This window comes from Cucumis melo, chromosome 9 (genome assembly GCF_025177605.1).
Source record: "Cucumis melo cultivar AY chromosome 9, USDA_Cmelo_AY_1.0, whole genome shotgun sequence".
NCBI classification, from domain to species: Eukaryota; Viridiplantae; Streptophyta; class Magnoliopsida; order Cucurbitales; family Cucurbitaceae; genus Cucumis; species Cucumis melo.
Window position 1 is genome coordinate 22,306,601 of NC_066865.1, and position 20,870 is coordinate 22,327,470.

A 20,870-nucleotide genomic window follows, 5' to 3' on the forward strand; every position below is an offset into this window, starting at 1 on the left:
ATTCATGTATATAAATAGGAGGTGTGATCTCATTTGAAAACCAAACAAATCAAATCAAGTAAACAAAGAAAACGACAAATGGATGAACATAAGTGAGTTAACAAAGTGTAATTAAAAATTATTATATGAGTTATCTTTAGTTTGGTTTGGTTTATTGATTGTAATGGTTAGTCTTTATTTACTTTTGAATTAATTTTCATTGTTTCGAGATGAGTGAATATTGTAAAAATGATACAACGAGAGGAAATGAAGATGAACGAATATCGGTTATATCATTGTCAAGATTTAGAGGAAACGGAAACCAGAAGAGGAAACCAAGAGCGGGAGCAAAACCCCAATCTTTATACACTGTGTTTGGTTTCGATACTATCACTCGAACATAATATATAAAAAAATGATACATATATTAAAATTTGAATAAAGAAAATGGATGAGTAAGAACTCATTTCAGCCCCAATATTTTGAGTCATTCCTCCAATTATCCGTTTACTGATTTATTTGTTTAAGGAAATTATCCCTTTTATATCAATCCTTCATTTTTCATCTTAATTAATTCGAATCAATAGCGATTCTGCCTCAAGAAGCTCCGCTGCAAATAGGGAAATTGGTGGGAGAAATTTGTGAAAAGCGAAAATGGCAGCAACAACAATTTCATCTTGTATTTTCTGCCAGAAAGCTTCTAATTCTACCGCCAATAACCTTCTTCATTTTGTCTGCTCCTTTCGTTTCTCTGATTAAAACCATTTTTCTTGTGCTTCTTCTTCTTCTTCTCTTATACCGGCGATTGAATGAAGCGTCCCTGATTAAGTATATCGGATTCTGCAGGATGAGAGAGTCGTTGCTTTTGAAGATATAAACCCTTCTGCTGTCAGGTATTTTGAACCTCTTAAAATATCGAATGAACCCTTTTTTCTAGCGTTTGATTTAGTTTTGCTATCGATATGAGGCTTCTGAGATATCTTCTGTGTTAATTTAATCTTCATTTCTGCATTGATTTAGCTTCTTTAGGGGAAATTCTTCTACTTTTGTATACCCATTTCGTCAGTTGCTTGATATTCAATGGACAATCTACATCTAGACCTGGATAGCAAATAGCAACGGCGGCAGGAAAAATTTAGAAAGAGGCAATGTTTTGGATCTTTGGGCAAAAGTAATGCTAAACGGATTTATTTTTGAGGGTCTTTTACATTTTAAGTTCTGAACTGCCCCAAAATATTTCCAGATATAAGGTTCACTATGTACATTCTAGGATGTCATTATCAATTGATGTCCTTGATAATCTGCTAAGCTCAAGAGCTTTTGTCGCTTATTTCAATCATAGTTTTTTATGATTCTTCCATTTGTTGGTTTTTAACATTTATGACCTGTTTGTAGTAGGTTCTCAGTGGCCATCTATGACCTTCGTGAGTTGCCATCTCGAAGGTGCTGAGGATGGCCTCTATAAGGCCACTACATGGTGAGTGTTAACTGTCATTGTGGATTCTGGAAAATCTAGAAAGAGATATATCCTTCACATACTAAGAAACAAAGAAATGACGGGTTCATTGTCAATCTCATTTTTCAATTGTTCGTGTTTCTTCTGCTCAAGTCATTTAGATTAATTGGTCAACTCATTTTCAATCCTTTAATTTGTATTAGGATGCACTAACAATTTCCACCACAAAAATGTTAGATGCAATTAATCTTCTGTAATTAAAGGCATCTATAAAACATTCTTACTTTGGGTTGCCATTTTGTAGGCATTTCTTGGTAATTCCCAAGGAGCATATTCCCACAGTTAGGAATCTCCAGAGAAGAGCTGAAGATTACTCACTCGGTAATGTAACCGTTGTTAAATGCAATTCATTTATGGTTTTTTGTTTAAAGAAACGGACAGGGGGAGGCAATGGGGTGGGGGAACAAGTCCTTAAAACGCAAGAGATATAGTTGCATGATATAACTTGATAAAACCTATTAGTACCTTTTTGTCTGCATTAAACCTTACCTTATTCTCTCCTTCCTTCGACCTCCCTTTTTGAACCCTCTCATTCTCAAAGCTAGCCTTGGGGTGGGAAAAACTGCAGGAAAATGAGTAGGCCATAATGCTCAACGTGGTCTTGACACTCCCGTTTTGAGAAAATAGTAAAGATTAGATATGCAAACAAAATTCTTCCTTTCTTTTTGAAGGAAAAAACCCAGGTGTCATATATGTGTCGTGGATCTAGACTAGAGTCCCACCTTCTAAAACACAAGGGTTTTCTTTTGTTTGGTAAGAAACTGAACTTTCTTTAAAAAAGAATGAGAGAATACAATGGATTACAAAAAACAAGCTTGAAAAACATGAGTTCAACACTAACTATGAAAAGAGACTCAAATTCAAAGGAATAAGGCTGGTATCATAACTACAAAACGGTCCAGTGACCAGCTTCCAACCAGAAGCATTAAAACTTGCTGACTCATAGACGTCCTCTCTAAATTTCTCCATATCCCTAAAAACTCCGCTATTAGGCTCCAACCCAAGTACCCACAAAATAGCGAAGAAACTCTCTTGTCACAACATTTTTCCCTTCTTCCTGGGGGAGCAAATGCAAAACCATCTTCTCCAACAAAGAACCCATCCCTGATACGATCCCCACTAACCCCAAAAGAACTCCAACAACGATCCCAAAGGCAGTTTGTGAAATGACACTCCACAGTAAATGACTTAGATCCTCCTACTGCCTCCCACAGAGATTGCATTTTTAAATCTTTGGTTTGCTTGCTAATTCTGATAATGACTTTGCTCATTTCTGTCTTGATTATTTTTAGCAGTAAGTCACATGTTGGGGGTGGGACAGACACTTTTATCCCAAGATTCACCTCAATTAAAGCACAGGTACACTGAATGATAACCACTCTTCAAAACCATTATGTTGCTAGTCTTCAGCAAGTAAACGGTGTTTATATTGTACTCTTCATTCAAATGATACAGGGTAAAACTAAAGAAAACATGGATTTCAATGAATTAACAATGTCTCACACTCTCAATCCTTTCATATGTTTGGTTGATTATATTGTACGTGGAGCTGGTTGTGCTTGCAACATATTATTGTGGAAACTTATAAAAATTGTTAATATTTGCATTACTTTATGATAATTCGTTGTGAACACTTTTATTAGTGTTTGAAAACCAATCTCCTAAAAAGCTATTTTAAGGACATAGTACCTGGTAGCATCTTAGTTCTTTCTTCCAAGGTGGACCAAGTGATGAATAATGTACTGTAATTGTGAATTCCTGCGAGTTTTGTTGTTCAAGTTCTACTACAAACTTTGTCTAGTGCGAAAGGATATCTTAGCTTCATTTTCTAGATGGCATGATGGAGAATCAGAGATAGATCGCCTTCTGTTCAGCAGAACGGATATAGGATCGATACCTGAAGAGAAGATTATCTTCTGGTCAATGGACTTTGGGCAAAGAAAAAGGAGTCTTGGTTCGGTTAATGATCAGGAGGTAGAAAGTGCGTTAACAAACTTGAATAAAAAAAATTTCACATCACATGTAAAGATAGTTTCCAGGCATTCCTTGGAATCTGATTCAGCATAACAGGTATTGAAAACCAGAGGTTTCTTTCCAAGGGGAAGGGGGGTGGATGACACTTACAAACTTTGGCTCCAATGAAATTCCAGAGTTGAATACATGAATTGTTCTGATTTGGATTTCTTTGAAAGGGATTGATATAGGAATGACATAGGGATCAAAATAGTCACTATTTAAAAGTACAAAAACCAAACGGATGTTTCAACTTGGACTAAAATCAACAAAAGTTGAAAATACAAAGACCAAAATCAACCGAAGCTGAAAGTCCATAAACCAAATTAGTATTTAAACCTTCTTTTTACTACTGACATGAAATACTAAATGCTTCACAGTTCTTCTGCTTTCAACTCTACTTTTAGTTCTTATCTTTTACTTTAGAACAGCATGATTCTAAAATTGATGCTTCTCTTCTCTTTCTCTGAAAGATTTGGCTTCCATCAGCCACCAATGAACAGTGTCAATCACCTACATCTCCATTGTTTTGCTCTTCCCTACGCACCTCGGTAATCAGTTTCTCAGTCTTGTTGATGTGAAATTTGATACTGTTTCTTTCAACAAAATACTGAACCGAAACTGCGCGCAAACAGGTGGAAGTTTGTAAAATATTTATCATTGGGATCGATCGGGTTCATTGAAGCTGAGAAGTTGTTGGAGAAAATAAAGCCTTAACTCACACACCAGATCACTTCAACAGTAGTGAGTATGCGTTCTCTATGATTGTTCACTGTTATAAAGAGCAGAAAAGTTTGATAACTCCGACCAAAATTAAGGCATCTATTATGAGTGTATTTCTTCGTAGATTCAAAGTTTTGTGTCAATCTCTACAGGAATTGTTCTTTTAGTATTCACTGGAAGAAAGGCTTTGTTTTTATTGCTTCTGATTCAGGAAAGGGACCAATGGCTAGCCTTAAATTATCAAGATTCTTTTTTATTATTATCATTTTTATTTTGTAGTAGAATGAGAAGTAAGAGATGAATGTGTAAATGAGTAATCAATGTACAATTGCTCATATTTTCTCCCTTGGAAGAATATTTAGTTTCCAGGAAGTGTGAGTTTGGTATAATTTTGGGGAATAATAATATATTAAGGGAAGTACTCTGCAGAATTAGTTTGGAAAATAAATGCTTCTTTTAAAAGCGATTTGTAGTTTAAATTAAAAATCATTTTTAAATAGAATCTTATGTATATTTGCACTAAGATTTTGTAAGAGGATTGTAATTAGTGGATAGCCCTCTCACTTATTATGAAAAGGTTAAAAAGTTATCATCATCTTGATTCAAAAGGTGGATTATGATGTTTATGATAAAGATGACTAATATTTTGAGTTTATTTTTATAAATAAACTTAAACTTTAGAAATAAATTTTTAATTTTGACTAAAAATATTGTTCTAATCCAAAAATTTAAATGATTTTGACCTCTTTTTTTTTCATAAGAAATTGTATTTTTGCTTGTATAGTAATTTCTTCAATAAAAATCATGAACCATTAATTAACTTGCCAATTGTTATCATTCGTTTTGATTTTTCTTAGCAAAATAAGCAATTTACATAATTGGGAAATGAGTTAAAAATCATGGAAATCATAATAATAATCAATGATTTAAATAAAAAAAATTCCATAAAAAATCACATCAAATTCACCTTTTTTTTTTTTTTTTAACCATATTTACAGCTAATCTCTTTTCTTACAATTCCACAATTTAATTTGTAAGATTAAGTGGGAAGTTATCTTTTGTAGTCTTTGAAAAGTTTATCTCTATTTGGTTCAAGATTAGGGTGTAATTTTCAATTTTATGTTTAATAGATCCTAAAATTAAAAAATTATCAATAAATTCTTAATTTTAATTTAAGAAATTGTTAAACACAAAATTTAAAATTTGAAGGCTCGTTAGAGTTCAAATACCAACACTTTTGAAGTTTATAGAGTTTGTTTTAATCTTTCATATGTATTTATTTTAAAAATAACATTAAAAAAAATTGAAGTGTTTGACAACAATCCAAAATGACTTGAAAAAAAATGAGTTTATGAAATAAGTTAATAGAAACATTTGAATCAACACGAAAACTTTACCAATCAACTTTAACGATCAATTCAGGGGATCATATGGTGCAAAAAAACCACTTGTTAAAAATAAACCTAACCATTAGATAATTATAATTGTGACAATTTTAGAATTTGACAGATTTTACTATATTTATAAATTTTTTAAAGTGTTGCTATATTTTTAATTATTTTGAATCTAATCGCTATATTTACAAATATTCCAATTTAATTCGGATCATATTGTTTAATAATCATATTTTAAAGTAGCTTGACATTGATATAAACACCGAATAAATAACAAACTAAAACAATTTTGTGTATGAAAAACGACCAAACAAACATAATTGGACACCTATTTGTACTAAAAAGCACAAGAGCCCAATGGGCCGGAAGAGGGAGGCCCATGCAAAATGAAGAAACGGCTAAATAAAGGGAGAGAGTTGTATTACTTGGTTCGTGCGGCACGTGTTTTGCTTCTTCCTTCTCTTGTCTGCAGCACGTTCGCCATTGTTGCTCCTCTCTTTTCTCGATCTGTTCCCGAAACTTGCTCTCAAGCAAACTCATTTCCAGATTCTTTTTCTTCTATTATCTCTTCAATTTCATCTTCTTCCCCTCCTTGTTTTTTTTGATCCTGCTTCACTCTTCTCAACAATGAGTACGGGAGAACTCCTCAGCATCGAACCTCTCGAGCTCAAGTTTCCCTGTGAGTTCATCCTTTTTCTTCTTCTTCTTCTTCTTCTTCTTTTTTTTCCCTCTCTTTTCTCCTAGATTTCCTTCTTCTGGATCTGTAATCTCTTGCAGGATTTTATTTCATTTCTGCTTAATTTGTTTTTTTTTTTCTCCTTTCTTTGTTTCTTTCTCTTAGTCGAATTGAAGAAGCAGATCTCTTGTTCCCTTCAATTGTCTAACAAGACCGATAGCTACGTTGCCTTTAAGGTGTGGGTTTTGTTTCTCTCTGTTTGAATCCTTTTGGGTTTGATTCAATTTATGTGATTTGTGTAATTGATATTTCCTACTGTGGAAAATGCCTTGATACTCGTAGTATTAAGCTGTTTTCGATTTGGAAATGTAGGCGCTTGAACTTTCTTTTCTCATTTCTTTCCCTTTTCTCTCTTGATGTATCTTTTTTGCGCCAGATCACGTTGTGAAGTTTGTTAATTTCGTCGATTTTGTATTTGCTTGTAAATGATTACTTTGTTCTACTATGTTTTTTTTTCGACTTAATATGAAATTGATTATTTTCTAGGTGAAAACTACGAACCCTAAAAAGTACTGTGTTCGCCCAAACACTGGAATTGTCTCGCCACGGTCAACATGCGACGTTATAGGTTCCAAATCCCAATATCAACTAATTTGTAGTTTTAAATTTTGAAATAAGTCTTTTTGGTTGCTGATAAAGGAAATACTTTGCTTTGTAGTCACCATGCAAGCCCAGAAAGAGGCTCCTGCTGATATGCAATGCAAAGACAAATTCCTCCTTCAGAGTGTTAAAACAGTTGATGGCGCTACCGCAAAGGATATCAATGCAGAAATGGTATGTATAGTGTCAATGTTTAAAGCTTGTGGTTAGCATTAGCATTCTACTTATAATTATGGGCGTGGGTTTGCAGTTCAATAAGGAGGCTGGGCATGTGGTTGAGGAATTCAAATTGAAAGTCGTTTATGTTTCTCCACCCCAACCACCTTCTCCAGTACCCGAAGGTTCTGAAGAAGGGTCCTCCCCAAGAGGTTCTGTATCGGAGAATGGAAACTTCAATGATGCTGACTTGAATACTGTGAGTAGTTTGGGTACTCCTTTTTCCCTTTTCATTCCTCTACTCAGTTGATTGACACACCTTCACCTCCTGTTTGTAGGCTACAAGGGGATATGTTGAACGGTCGGAGCCCCAGGATAAATCTGCAGAGGTAAAAAAATTGGATGATTGTTGTTATACTGTAGGTGTTAAGTTTCGTGTCTGCAAATATATAGATGATTCTCTCTTTTCTTTTCTGTGAATCGTCTGCCTGATTTATGTGCATATCTTGTGGTGTATTTAAAATTGTCTCGCCCAAATTGCTATTTCTATTTAACCCCTTTTTATTAGATAGAATTTTATGCTAGAACTAGTTGGACTAACTTGAGAAGTTTTTGGCGGATTTGTTACATGATAGAAGTATTTGTTTTGTAAGGATTACTCAAACTGGCTAGCTAGACGTTAAGCATATTTATTGCATTCTAATCTTAACTGAAAGCATTATGTTTCATTATGGAAGTTCTTAATGTTAACATACAGGTGGATGCATCTTCCTTGGCATAATATTTGTAATACTTGAACATTTGCTTTTGAGATTTTGTTTAAACATGCTGAGTACTTGTTTTGTATGGATTTCTTATGATGGTTTGGTCGTGTATATGATCTTTGACATTATTTCCCAACTTTAAAGGAACCAGTGTTACATAATAGAAGTATTTTCATCACAAAATAATAAGTTTAACATGGTACTGCTATTGTTAATCTATGAATCCCGTTGGCATAATCTCGTCCCCAAGTATTGCAATATTGGGATAGAACTACCATGAATTGCCTAGCAGGGAAGAGGTAAACGTGGATTCCTTTTAGGCCATAAGCTCTAGCCAGGCCCGTCACCTTTAAATATTGTACCTTTTTTTCAGTGCCAATTAAAGAGTTGGGATAGGATACATCCACTTTGGAGAGAACCTTCCTAAACTGTTGACTTAAATGATTCTATATCTTGGAAACAATGATGCTATATTCTTGTCTTGTTGCTCTGCATGAAAACTGTCTCCAAACTTTCCTGGCAACTAATTGATTCTCTAAAGTATGTTTTATGCATTCAGTTCGGTTTGCTTGTTTGTTGAACATTGTCAAATTCCACAGATTCTCTATTCCTTAGCATCACTATCCAACTAAGTTTTCTTGCACGTCTAATCAATTGTTAGCCTCTGTTCCCAAAGATGCCTAAGCTAAGCTCAGGACTTGGTGTCTGTGCCCCCCTTTTGACAATTGGCAGAAACTTCTTCAGTCTTTCAAGATTTAATATCTTTTCAGCTCTTAGGATGGAGTATGGGAAACTCCATCCCTTTGCTTCAGAGTTCTTTGTTGAAACTTCATGAGTACCATAATTCATAGGTCCAAGTATCTTTGGATCTCGTTCTCCTTGTTCCTTTAAACAATAATGTTGTTTTCCTTTTTTGTTTGTCCAATGTTCTCAGATGTTATTAAATTATTCAGCACTATGTAGATGGTTTAATTGGCTAAATCGGGCACCGCAGCTATTTGTATACATGTGTGTGCGTTTTTGTGTATGGATTTGCTGTACTTTCTGCTTCTAGCAGGGTGCTTATGCCGCTACTTAATATGTGCAGGCGAGAGCCCTCATAGCAAAACTAACAGAGGAAAAGAATAATGCCATGCAACAGTACAACAAACTTCGTCAGGAATTGGTAAGAAGAGGAATGATTTGAAGCTTCACTAGATGCAATTTTGCTCAAGAAGCTTCACATATGATACATGGGAAACATTAACTTTACTTTTGAGATATACTTGCAAATACCTTTCGACTATTCCGCAAATGAAATATTTACTATAATATGTAACTTTCTTTGTACGGTTGCAAATAAGATTATGCTCCACTATGATTCCCCCTTTTTGTGGACTATTAGAATATCAGGGCTACTAGTTTCTTATGGTTGAGGTCTGCATTGTGCAGGAACTATTGAAGCACGATAGCAGGAAAAATGCCAGCGGCGTCTCCTTCGTGTACGTTATATTAGTCGGATTGATCGGAGTCATCTTGGGCTATATTATTAAGAAGACTTGAGAATCTCTATGCAGCAAACTGGAATTTATATCATTATATTTTCTATGATGAAAGGAAAAAGGAACTACTAATGTTCAGTGGGTGGATCTGTAGCAAGTTTTAATTTGTTGAAGTAGCAAATTGTTAGGTGGTGTTCAAGAATTTGTAGTTGCTGAATTTGCAAGGTAGCACACACTCTTTCTGTAACTTAAAAAGAGTTTTTTTTTCTTGCCTTTTTTTTTTCTTTCCTTTTTTTTTTCTTTTTTTTTTTTCTATTTTTTCTCCCTCAATCTCTGTTGCCGTCCAACTTGTTATATTTTGTGAAACTGTTGATTTAATAATTTTACATCTCCAATTGTTCAGCATTTCTTTCACCCAAATTTTCAACTTGCTATTTTGGTTTTCCCTTCCAGTTTGCCTTTTGATTGGAATTGTCATCATAAATTAAGAAAACATAGATGCTAATGTGCATGGTGTGTTTTCTTCTTGGATTTGATTTGTAGAACGAGTTCATAAAATTTAAGAAGTGAAACATCAATGCTTATAAATTTAATCGATGTCAACAGTGGACCAACTTGTCAACTACAAAAAGAAATCAAACCTACCTTACCTAATTTTGAAGTGTGTATTTTACACTATAAACCACTTCACCGCTATAATAGAATTTCATTTTGTCATGGATTATGGATCAACAGCTCGAAAGATGATTGATAGTGATAATTTACCATTTAATTGTGCCATTTGAACAAATTGCATTTTAGGTAGGACATTTGATAGCCTTCTTTTACAAGGCACATCACATGTTCTACTGATCACATTGACTTGTAATAACATTGAGAACGTCACCAGTAACAACCGCCTCTTGCTGCACGTCAAGTTCTACAACCACTATTACAGTTGATATGGTGTATCTCAATGATGAACATTACCTTATCTGTACACAAATCTTGTCCCCATGAATTCCAAACTACAAATTTCACAAGGCCCAGATAAATTTCAGCCACATTGTCATCAAATTATTCAGGATTCAGGAGGCCTTTGTTCATAACACAAACCTATTGAGATTTGGAAATGGAATTTGCTCCTAAAGAGATCATCTCAATATACCGAAAGTCAGCTTCCTTCAAAAACTGTGGGCTAGAGCCATGATAATATCATTCATGATCCAGAAAACCTGAGTCTTTATCTTCTGGATTTCCACCTGCATAGGAGTTTAAATAAAAATAAGTTTTTTTTTCTCTAATCATTTCAAAGATGCTCTTCTTCTTCTAGCATGTTTATATGTTGAGATTAATCACATGTCGCAGAACCCATCAAAAGGGTCTAAATAATCTAGAATGCTAGGTGAATGAAATGTAGTGATACAATATGATTCAACAAAATTGTTAACTTCAGAAAAGTGAATGTTATTTTGTCGTATCTGTTCTTGATGAATGTAAAAAACAGAACTTCTGGTTAGTTCTCAGTGGAATTGAAGTTTGCTGAAAAGAATAGGGCTCTATAAGTCCCTATCATCTGATATCATTTAGATTCTAGAATCCCATTTAGAAGTTAAATACTCAGGTCTAAATATCAACTAATATTATAGTTGATGTTTCCAACAATTATAACCCAGAGTTAACTAGGTATCACTGTTTCAAATCCTTCTTTGTTATAGTATCTATTATTTTCTACTACCTCATTTGCTATATCCTTTCTTGTTAAATTGTTTACTATTTCCTACTCAAACTATTATAGTTTGCATACAAAATACAGCCTACTATAACCTATATGTACTAAAATAGTCTTCATTCCAAAAAATAATAACCACCAACTATGATAATCAACTCGGCACCTCAAACACTTTTATGTGAGTTGAGAAATAATGTACCATGGAATATCCGAAATAAAGAACAATGACAAGAACATTGTTGTTAGCTTAGTATATGCTTACCTCCTGGAAGATGAATCTCCTTCCCTTGAAGCTATTCCACTCTTCCGGCTTCTCTCTGCGATTAAAGCACGCTCCCTTCCCTTCTCCTTCTGCTCTCGTTTCAGACGCTCAGCCCTCAATTCTTCCAATGTCTTTTTTTCTCCCTTCTTTACATTTCCATTCCCTACTCTCGACGATCCATCATTTTCGCCAGTCTCCGTGTCATCCTTGCTGGGCCTCTCAAGGTACCATGGCATTTTGACTCCTTTTCCAGCAACACCATAACCTAACTTATACTTCTCATCTTCGGGTGTGATAACCTTTTTTTCCACTTCTTCCTTCTTCATCCTCTTCTTCTTAGACCCATCTTCCACTCCCCCATTGTCTGAACCCTTAATTGGGTCAAAAATCTTGATGCCTTCAAATAGATTTATGTGACCAGGTTTTAGGTCTGTTTCTACTGGCTTTGAAGTGTCGATTACTGGAGCTAAACCCCGTGCGGTACGAAGCTGCTCGAGACGAAACTCAGCATCTCGTTTCCTAGCCTGCTCACGTTTAAGCTGTTCTTCTTTAGCTGCAGCTTCTTCGTCTCGCTTCACTTTCTCTCTGTTTTCGTAGTTGTAAACATTCCAACGCTTTTGGGGAAGAATATTTAAACCTCCATGACCTCCCATATTCACCAAAATCTAAGAAACCAAGATTATAATTCACCAGCAGGCTAACAATTTAAAAATAAGTGCCTGGAACAATAGTTAGATGCACAAGGCAAATTCTTCACAAAATTAACAAAATTTCATACGAAAAAATAAATTCGCCAAGAAACTTCCAGATATTCCGCTAAAAATAACCAGAAAGCAAAAGAGGGAGAGGGAACGAGAGCGAGAGATAAAATTAGGGTTTCCAAGGGAACGCGTAATTGAATTTAATTTCAAGATCAGAATAGGAAGTTGTTCATCCGCAACAGATTAGAAAGGGTAGGGAAATTGGGGTGGGCGTCATAATCCATCTCGAAGTCATAAAATTCCAAACAGATCTAAACCAAACCAAATCAACAAAAAAAAAAAAAAAACAAAACAAAACAAAAGAAGGGGAAGGAAAAAAACGATTCAACGCCGAAAAAATTAAAACAAAAGAAATGTAGATCAGAAAACGAAACAGAAGAGAAGCAAAACCTAAGCTCGAGCTCTGGTGTTGAAGCTGTAACATATACTAGCGTTAACCGGCGGTGACGTCGGCGGTGGCCTGCAGGTTGTCGGACAGGGTAAGGGGAAAGGGCGAGGAGAAGGTGATAAAGGGCGCGCCGTGGCGTGTGGAAGACTAGAGATAGTTTTGTTCTTTTTGTTAAATTCTTCTTAATTATGTTTAATTTATTATATTATTAGAAAAAAATCATTTTATGCCCCCAAAATTTTATGAATTGTTAATTTTAAAAGAAAACATATATTAATTTAGCATTGTATCGATTGAGATCCTAAACATACGATTGTATCAATTTAAATATTGAACTTTTATGATTGTTCTAAATTAAACGTCAAAATTATATCAATTTAAACATTTAATTCTCATAACTATATCTAAATAAAATATAATTAAGATTTAAATTGATACCATATAAATTTAGAGTTTAATTAAAATAATTACAAAAGTTCCACTTTTAAATTGATCTAATTATTAGTTTAGAATTTTAATTAATACAACAGTTTAAATTGATAGAGTACTTTAAATTGATTTTTACAAAAATAAATTATGAATTCTATTCATTTAAATGAGGATCGATGATGGTATTAATTTAAATCTTTTTAAATTCTTGTAAGTATTAATTTATATCTACTATTACTTTTTGTTCGAAAATTTCCTATGAAATATTAATTAAACTCACAGTTCCTTTTTTAAATGAATCCATTTAAGTTTTAAATCTGAATAAGAATTTCCTTTTAAATTGTCCACTACATGTTTTAAAATTAATTAATATAAGAATAAATTTTAAAAGTAATTATAATAAATTATTTAAATTGATTGACAATTCAGGAATTTAAAGGATTCAAATTAGAAGTTTCTCATGACATTAAACAAAGTCTAGAAGGTTACCTTCGACACTCTTAACAAAGTTTGTTATCTAAATTAATATAATGGTTAGTTAATGGTTTTAGATAATACAATCCTCAAGTATAATTTGATATCTGTCCTTATTATTGTTTTAATTAATTCTATGAAAAATTATACTTTTTATCTCTTAAATTTGGTTTAGGTTAGTTTGGATTGTTTTCAAAACTCAACCATTTTAAACACATGGTTAACCTGTTTTTCATTAAGAAAAAGTATTTTGTAATTATGTATTTTTTTAATCTCATATTTGTTTTAATCTTTACCAAATTTTTAATGTTTTTTTTTAAAAAGAAGCTAATTTGTAATTTTATTTTTGTCCGATAAACATTTATTAACTTAAGGTTAAGTTTGTGAAATTTTAGAAGTGTTTTGCAAGTGCGAGACTCGAGAGGTTAAAATACTTACTTTGAAACTTTACGAACAAATCTTAAAGACTAAAAGGATATTTTACCTAAAAAGATTAAATACAAATATGTGTCACGTTAGCTTTTTGTTAATAATTAACGGGTAAACCGATAAAAAGACCACGACCGCTACCAATTACAAACCTTAGGATAAATTTTTTAAGTTAGAAAACTTATAATAGCAATCTAAACCGAACCTCAAAAACCAAAAATATAATTTTCTAATTTTTTTAACTTCGAAACTTCCCAAGGTTAACCATGTATTTGCTGAATAAACTAAAATGGATTATTTTTCTGAATATTGTATTTATCAAAATTCAAAACTTGAAACTAATTTGACATAAATTTCAAACATTAGGGACTAAAGATTGTTGGTTGGTTTGATACAAATCCCAAGTTTTTTTTTAATTTATTACAAGTTTAGTCCTTTCAACTTTCATTATTGTGTCTACTTAGTCGATGAACCCTAAGATGTGGTTTGGTTTGAGTGTTTTTTACTTGAGGATTCACACAAACATGCAATGATTTTCTTTTTCCTTTCAAGAACGTGAATTTCCTCCATTATTCTTCACCTATTTTTCATGAGTGTTTTCAGAAATAACAAAATTATATTTCAAAATATATCAAAATTCCATTAATTATCGATGATAGGCACAAAATTGATTTAAATATTTTTTTTTACTAAAACAATAATAATCTATGATTGCATTTTCAACGAGTGAGATTAAAAAATTAAAATAACCTACAACTAAATCAGTCAAAACGAGCCTAGTTCAACGCTAATTGAACTATAATCCATCTCACAGCGTCGATGGCTCAATCCCATATTCTTTCTTTTCCAAAAAAATAAAAACCACAGCCTCCAAGACCAAATAAAAAACTTAAAAAATAAAGGAAGGAAAATATAGGATCAAATAAATACACATTTCTTTCCATAATATTCACAAGAAAAGTGGGGTTTGAAGATCTATGAGCTTTAAAGAACAAAATTATGATTTTCTTTTACTGGAGCTAAAGGTAAAACGGAGGAACAAGTTAGAATTGCTTGAGCTCTTGAGATTCAAAAAATAAAGTCACTAATGGAAACAGACTTATCTTTTTTCGGTTTCCTATTGATGATATAGGCAGTGTCCTCTACATCTGCGTTGAAACAGTTCATCCGATGCCTAACATTACAACAATACACGCCAAATTAGTTCATCTGATGCTTAAATTCAGTGACTTCTGATCTTGTTTGAAAACAATGAAGAAAAGTTTATGAATATGTACCATGCAAAATGATCTTCGCAACAAATGGAACCTGATATGATTGAAAGCCCAGCTCTGTTCCTGCATTTAGCAAATACAAAGTTCAAATCCAATACGATATAGTTCTCTAAGATAACAGAAGCGAAAAAGAAGAATAATAGGTTAAATGTTAGTTTCAAATGAGATAGTTTTGTAGCTTTCAATTTGAAAATTAGACGATAGAGTCTGTCAATTGTCCTAAACTCTGGTAGGACCATTGATTTATGTTTTTATGAGCTAAGAAATGACCAAGCAAGCATAAATAAATAATCGTGATATAATATATCTTTTGAATCGATCTGAACTTAATCTCATAACTCCCTATTTGTCCAAGGGTCATACTTACCATGATGCAGTATACATATCGTAGAACTTGTCGAAAGCTTTATCGAAACAGTAATGACACACTAGAAGATCCTTGATTTGAGTCACCCTGCATGTTGATTTGCAGCATTTTACCTAGGAAAAAAATGATTTAGGATCATTTAATGTATCGATTTAATAAGAGGTACAATTTAGCATCATTTAATGCATCGATTCAATAACAGGTACAATGATGTTTATAGCATGCACAATTGCAGCCCACGGGTGTAGCTACGTTTAAAAAAGATGAACGGTCACCCAAAGTATGATAGGAATCTATCTCAATCCCCCCTTTACATAAAGAATTAGCATATAACATCTGGTGTTTCTTCATAAAAAAGAAAGGCAATCTTTAGTTCCTCGAAATTTCAGTTTATGCAGAAAAAAAATCTAATAAAAGGAATGTATATAGAAAAATTTACTTCAAAAGTGTAAAGCTAATCATTATCATTGAATAGAGATTTAACTCTATGTAGTCAAGAATCAAGATGAATTTATCCACGGAAAACTATTACAATAGTATACAGAGAAAACAAGGTAGATACTTATGGCCTTGTATACTTACAAGACGTTTGAGTTTATGCGAGTAATATAGTCCATGAGTTGGGTGTGTGTGGATATGATCATTTAAATGACCTGCACTGTAAACATAGAAACACTAGTGAGAGACAACAGAAGAAAGAAGTTGAGTAGTCATTAAGAAAAATGAACTCACCAATAACACACATTTCGCAATAACATAATTCTTTACTGAAAATAAATTCAACTGCTAGAGTATGCTTCTTTCTGAAAATTAAGAAAATAATAATACTAACGTTTAAGACATTTGATTCCTAGTTAAATACTTTATGATACTCATTATTTGATATAGGGGAATTCTTTAACCAAATTAAGTCCAAAACGTCAATGAGACTAAAAATAATCCAACCGAATATCCATTCTAAACGTACAAACAAAGTAAAGAAATGGATGGAAATGCTTGCCTGTCACAGTAAACAGTGCTACAATCAAGACATGTCGCCAAACTATATGAGCAGCTGCATTCATTGCATAGTGCATTTGACAAATTCTTTCCCATCTGGTAACATCTGCAGACAAAGGATTTCAAGCACACCAATTTTGTATTAGTGCCACCTTTTCTTTTACATTAATATGCAATGGGCGTGCAATCTTGATTCATATTACAGTTGGTTATTAACAAGCAGGAAAATTTCGTCTGGACTGTTGAATGCCAGAATTCTTTAACAAACAACTTGCACACACAACGTAACTCCACCCAATATATCTATTAGTCCCTTTTAAACGAAATTCTGCTTATAACTATATATTACACATCTCAAGCCCTGACTCCTTCCTGCCTCACCCTTTTCTTTTGACTGCTTGAATAACCATCAAAAGTTCAAGAAAGTGGAAGTGAAATTTATAATATAAATTCTGACTCCATGCGGAAAATAGGACACATTCATTATTAATTTTGTTAGAATTAGTGGGCTTGTTGTACGTTGAAAGCCCAAAGGTATTTTAGTCTTTTATGTTGCCCTAATTATCTTTCTTATTTTAATTAGGCTTCTATTGCTTATAAAATAATGCTACCCTGTATCATTAGTTTTATAATAAGAAAGATTTGCACTATGGTTTTTCTCCCTTAACCAGGGTTTCCACGTAAACTTATGTTTGTTTTTCGTCTTTACTTTCAATAATTCTTATTAAATGGAACTAAAAAAACAGTAAATACAAGTAATTCTAGCAAATGAAAAGTATAACATTTCAGCATCAATAAATGTTTAGTAATCTTTCATGGCATGATAAAATAAACGCATTTACTGTCAAATTATTGACATTTTCTAGCAGATAACACCAAGGGACAAGTTCCAACGATAACTAGTAGAGACAGAAAACAAGGATGGTTAGCATCTCCTGACCTTTTGTATAGTCCAAGGAGATCACCAGGTACAGGATTGGAAGTCGTTTGTTGCATTACCTAGATTTTACAAACAAGGATAAGTCATTGGCCAAAGATTACTAACCATCTCTGGACACTCAATTTTGCTAGATGAATTGCAATACACTTCCGAACCTGGTTACTGGTTTTCACCAAACAATCTTCAGCAAGGTGTCCCGGCTTTTGACATTTCCAGCTGTGATTGGAAGTACAAGAGTTTAAGAGTGACCATCCAAAGTGAGCAAGAAAACTGTATCACGAGTTTCCCCAACAATGTATCTTTGCTTACATTTATCAGCAATAAAGCTCCTCACTATTTACAAAAGTTAAGTGGGGAAAATATATAAAAAATCAGAATGTCAATTTCATCTCATCTGCCCTATCCTTTTGCATTTCACCTTTGATAGTGAAAGTTATGCTTCTTAAAAAAATGCTAGTACTAAATAATGACCATAAAGACAAAGTTATGGCAGAGATATACCACTCATAAGTACAGAGATCGGATTTCTTTTTGGACCAGCGATGGTTCTTATAATCCCAGGTGTCCTCCCCTAACTCTGGGGAAGGCAGGATATATTTACTTTCTGGTAATGCAACATCTTTCACTTCACAGTTTGAGAACTCCTGAAAACAAAGAGAAAGAAGCATCAGAATCATTATATACAATGTTATCATATACCATCATAAATAAGGTTGGGAAACAAATACCTCGTCTCGTTTAAGAATTTCCAAAAGTTTGAATTTGCACTCCTTGCTGCAGATGTCATCATTGGTCTATCAAAATAATCATGCACAATAACTTAGGATGGGCCAAATATAATAGTTTAACACAAGTGAAAGCATTGAATCAATCGTTCATATCTCACTTCATCACATATGTATTCTCCATATCTACCACATACTACACAAACAGGTTCTCCCGCAACAGCAAAACGTTGCTCAGTTTTGCTTTTAACTTCCTCGTAATCATTCAAGAGACCTAAGAAAGAATGAAATAAGATTTCAAATGTGCAATGATTGACTAGTTGTGCTGACATGCAGAATTAGATGTATTGAGGAAGAACTTTGGAAAATTAATAAATTAAAAATAAACATTAGGAATCTAATAATGTTAACGGCTAGGCATAATTCAATTGGTTAAGACATATTTTCGACCAAGAGGTTAGAGGTTCGAATCTCCCACTCCCAAATGTCGTTGAGCTCAAAATAATAATAATATAATAATAATCAAGTTAAGCCACTGAGTTTGTCACCATGATAACAATAACCTCAGCAACCCAAAAGAAATCACTTAAAAGTGATAGTTGAGTCCAAGAACAAACTGGAATTTTGATCATCTGGCTTTACTGCACCATCTGAAGACATGCTCTCATCACCTAATGAACATGTAAAATGAAATGAGAACAAATCCCGGAACAATAAATCAATATAAATGTCAGGTAAGTTGGTTATCGAACACTTTACATCCAAACAGGTTAGAAAGTCAACCCACAGGGATTTGGAAACAAAATATTTTTCCACAAAAACATATTACATCAAGCGCAGAGCAAAGATTGGAAAGCAATATTTAATAGCAGACCTAGTTCTTTGTCTTTCTTTCTTTCAAATAAGAATGATCCATCATATCAGAAAATAACAAGTATAAGAGCGCGAACAAAAAACACTATCTAACAAGTCACAAGTATTAGCTACCGTATGGTCATAATAATAAAATAAAGAATTATGGATACTCAAATTTAGGATTCACATTCACATAGCGCCAATCCTTTGAAGAATATGATATAGTAAAGGACAATCTTTCATGAGAATGTGTACCGATCAATGAGTCAAAAGTTTTACGAAACATAAAAAGGATCCAGCCTCTATGATAGATATTACTTTAGACGTGAGATAGAAGTTGCACCACTAAAAAATCATCAATAAAAGGAATGAATTAAATGCCATGTAGCTCAAATCAAAGCTACAACTTCCATGAACAATTAGGAGACAACATCACATAGTTGAAGTTCGTTGGTGCCACTAACAAACCCCAGTAATCATATACACGTAGGATCAAGTAAATAAACTAAACTAGCAAAACAATGTCAAAGAAGCTTACTTTCATAGTCGACCAAGTTCAAGCCCGAGCTGGAAGCTACCTGCCACAGAAGAAGAAGAAGAAGAAGAAGAAGAAGAAGAAGAAGGAAAAGAAAAAAAAGCCTTAACATGACATTCAAAGAAAATTCCCCAAGCCTTGAAAAATCCAGAAAATTCAGTTACCAAAACATCTTCCGTAAGTGTCTCATAAGGTTGAGAGCTATTTGCTTCTTTTCTGTAAGCATTTGTAAAATCACGTTTCAATAGCCAATTCGCCAAAAGAAAAACTCGCAAAGCCTTGAAATTTTTTTACATTCGAGTATACCTTCTCCTTTCAATGTAATCTTGATGAGACATAGGGCCGTCACTATTTCCAACATCATACTTTTGAGTACCAGGTAATTCTGGCTCCCGTCGGCGTTTCCGATACTCATTCTTCTTGGCGACAGGGAGGGGAGGTGGTTGAACTTGAACATCGGTCGGAGGAGCATTGCCGGTAGCAATGTTATACGCTAAAGAGAATTTGAAAAACAAAAACGAATTTCAGCAATCTGAATTATAAAGAAAAAATTCGAGGATTAGTTTACCTCTCAGATTTTGAAGAGCGGAGGAGAGATTCAGGTCCTTCTTGTAGGAGATGGAAGGATTCTTGTAGAAATTTGTTCTGCTCCCCATTTTTCCTTTTCTCTTCTTCTTCGAGCTGCTCGGATTTCAACCTTTTCAGTTATGCTTGCTAATGAATCAACCGGTGTTTCATATACATATCTCCATCCATCCCCTGCCTTGATCGCGCTGCTAAATCAAAAATATAGAACTTCGCCTTTTTATGTTGGACTTAAATTATGGGTTTTTGTACTCCCTGCTCTCTATACGTTCTCTCTCTCTCTCGACTTTCTTCCTTTAGTTTTTCCTTCTCTAATGTTCTTATTTTCACTCCAGCTCTTCCATTACACATCACCTATCCAAACAGCTGATCATCGGTCCATTTTGGTTGGTTTTATACAAAAACTGAGGTCGAAAAACGATCTAGTCGGTTTATATTAAAGTAAATCGATAATGATGTTTCAATTTAGATCGGTTTTTCAAAACCTTTTAATTAAATTGACCACTTACGGTATTTTTAATAAAACCGACCATTGGATGTCGATTCGGTTATTCGAGTCGGTTTTTTGGTGTCGATGCTCACCCCTACCTATACGTGTATTTTATCTCATGCACAACTTTAGTCGATTTGTCACTCTTCTAGGCTATGTTCTAAGACCAACTTTTCCGTGATACTAGTTTAATGTAAATATAATGGAATGTCTATCTCAATCTCTTTTTTAGTTCCCAATAATAGGGCTCCCATGTTTCTATATTGTTTCGGGAATTTCATTTA

The 20,870-nt window shown here is 33.6% G+C and overlaps 4 protein-coding genes across 15 annotated transcripts; 2 read left to right on the forward strand and 2 right to left on the reverse strand.

Annotated features, from left to right (window-relative positions):
• The first annotated feature begins 303 nt into the window (after window positions 1-303).
• LOC103482613 (bifunctional adenosine 5'-phosphosulfate phosphorylase/adenylylsulfatase HINT4) lies at window positions 304-4,649 on the forward strand. Of its 11 annotated transcripts, none has more exons than XM_051089831.1 (7): window positions 304-434; window positions 826-872; window positions 1,375-1,456; window positions 1,740-1,816; window positions 2,788-2,854; window positions 3,982-4,059; window positions 4,144-4,649. In XM_051089831.1, the coding sequence occupies exons 3-7, from the start codon at window positions 1,395-1,397 to the stop codon at window positions 4,223-4,225; spliced, it is 366 nt and encodes a 121-aa protein (XP_050945788.1). In that variant the 5' UTR covers window positions 304-434; window positions 826-872; window positions 1,375-1,394; the 3' UTR covers window positions 4,226-4,649. The 11 variants fall into 11 exon arrangements, with proteins under 11 accessions (XP_050945788.1, XP_050945786.1, XP_008437084.1 ...); XM_051089829.1 differs by having other exon boundaries at window positions 306-434; window positions 1,378-1,456; XM_051089828.1 differs by lacking the exon at window positions 304-434 and adding an exon at window positions 441-711 and having other exon boundaries at window positions 1,378-1,456.
• A 1,395-nt stretch (window positions 4,650-6,044) lies between these two features.
• Window positions 6,045-9,767, forward strand: LOC103482614 (vesicle-associated protein 1-2). The gene is made up of 8 exons (XM_008438870.3): window positions 6,045-6,304; window positions 6,467-6,537; window positions 6,848-6,929; window positions 7,020-7,135; window positions 7,212-7,376; window positions 7,456-7,506; window positions 8,969-9,046; window positions 9,313-9,767. The coding sequence occupies exons 1-8, from the start codon at window positions 6,253-6,255 to the stop codon at window positions 9,421-9,423; spliced, it is 726 nt and encodes a 241-aa protein (XP_008437092.1). The 5' UTR covers window positions 6,045-6,252; the 3' UTR covers window positions 9,424-9,767.
• Window positions 9,768-10,106: 339 nt separating this feature from the next.
• Window positions 10,107-12,655, reverse strand: LOC103482616 (uncharacterized). 2 transcript variants are annotated; one of them, XM_051089832.1, is made up of 3 exons: window positions 12,487-12,655; window positions 11,336-12,054; window positions 10,107-10,603 (listed from the first exon to the last, which is right to left on the reverse strand). In XM_051089832.1, exons 2-3 carry the CDS (start codon window positions 11,986-11,988, stop codon window positions 10,585-10,587), a joined length of 672 nt encoding a protein of 223 aa, XP_050945789.1. In that variant the 5' UTR covers window positions 11,989-12,054; window positions 12,487-12,655; the 3' UTR covers window positions 10,107-10,584. The 2 variants fall into 2 exon arrangements, with proteins under 2 accessions (XP_050945789.1, XP_008437093.1); XM_008438871.3 differs by having other exon boundaries at window positions 11,336-12,000; window positions 12,487-12,654.
• Window positions 12,656-14,729: 2,074 nt separating this feature from the next.
• LOC103482617 (uncharacterized) lies at window positions 14,730-20,464 on the reverse strand. Its single transcript, XM_008438875.3, has 15 exons — window positions 20,080-20,464; window positions 19,818-20,004; window positions 19,676-19,727; window positions 19,515-19,554; window positions 18,739-18,792; window positions 18,283-18,395; window positions 18,125-18,190; window positions 17,898-18,040; window positions 17,552-17,612; window positions 17,397-17,455; window positions 16,458-16,562; window positions 16,040-16,115; window positions 15,458-15,570; window positions 15,094-15,153; window positions 14,730-14,990 (listed from the first exon to the last, which is right to left on the reverse strand). Exons 1-15 carry the CDS (start codon window positions 20,165-20,167, stop codon window positions 14,885-14,887), a joined length of 1,323 nt encoding a protein of 440 aa, XP_008437097.1. The 5' UTR covers window positions 20,168-20,464; the 3' UTR covers window positions 14,730-14,884.
• Between the last annotated feature and the right edge of the window lie 406 nt (window positions 20,465-20,870).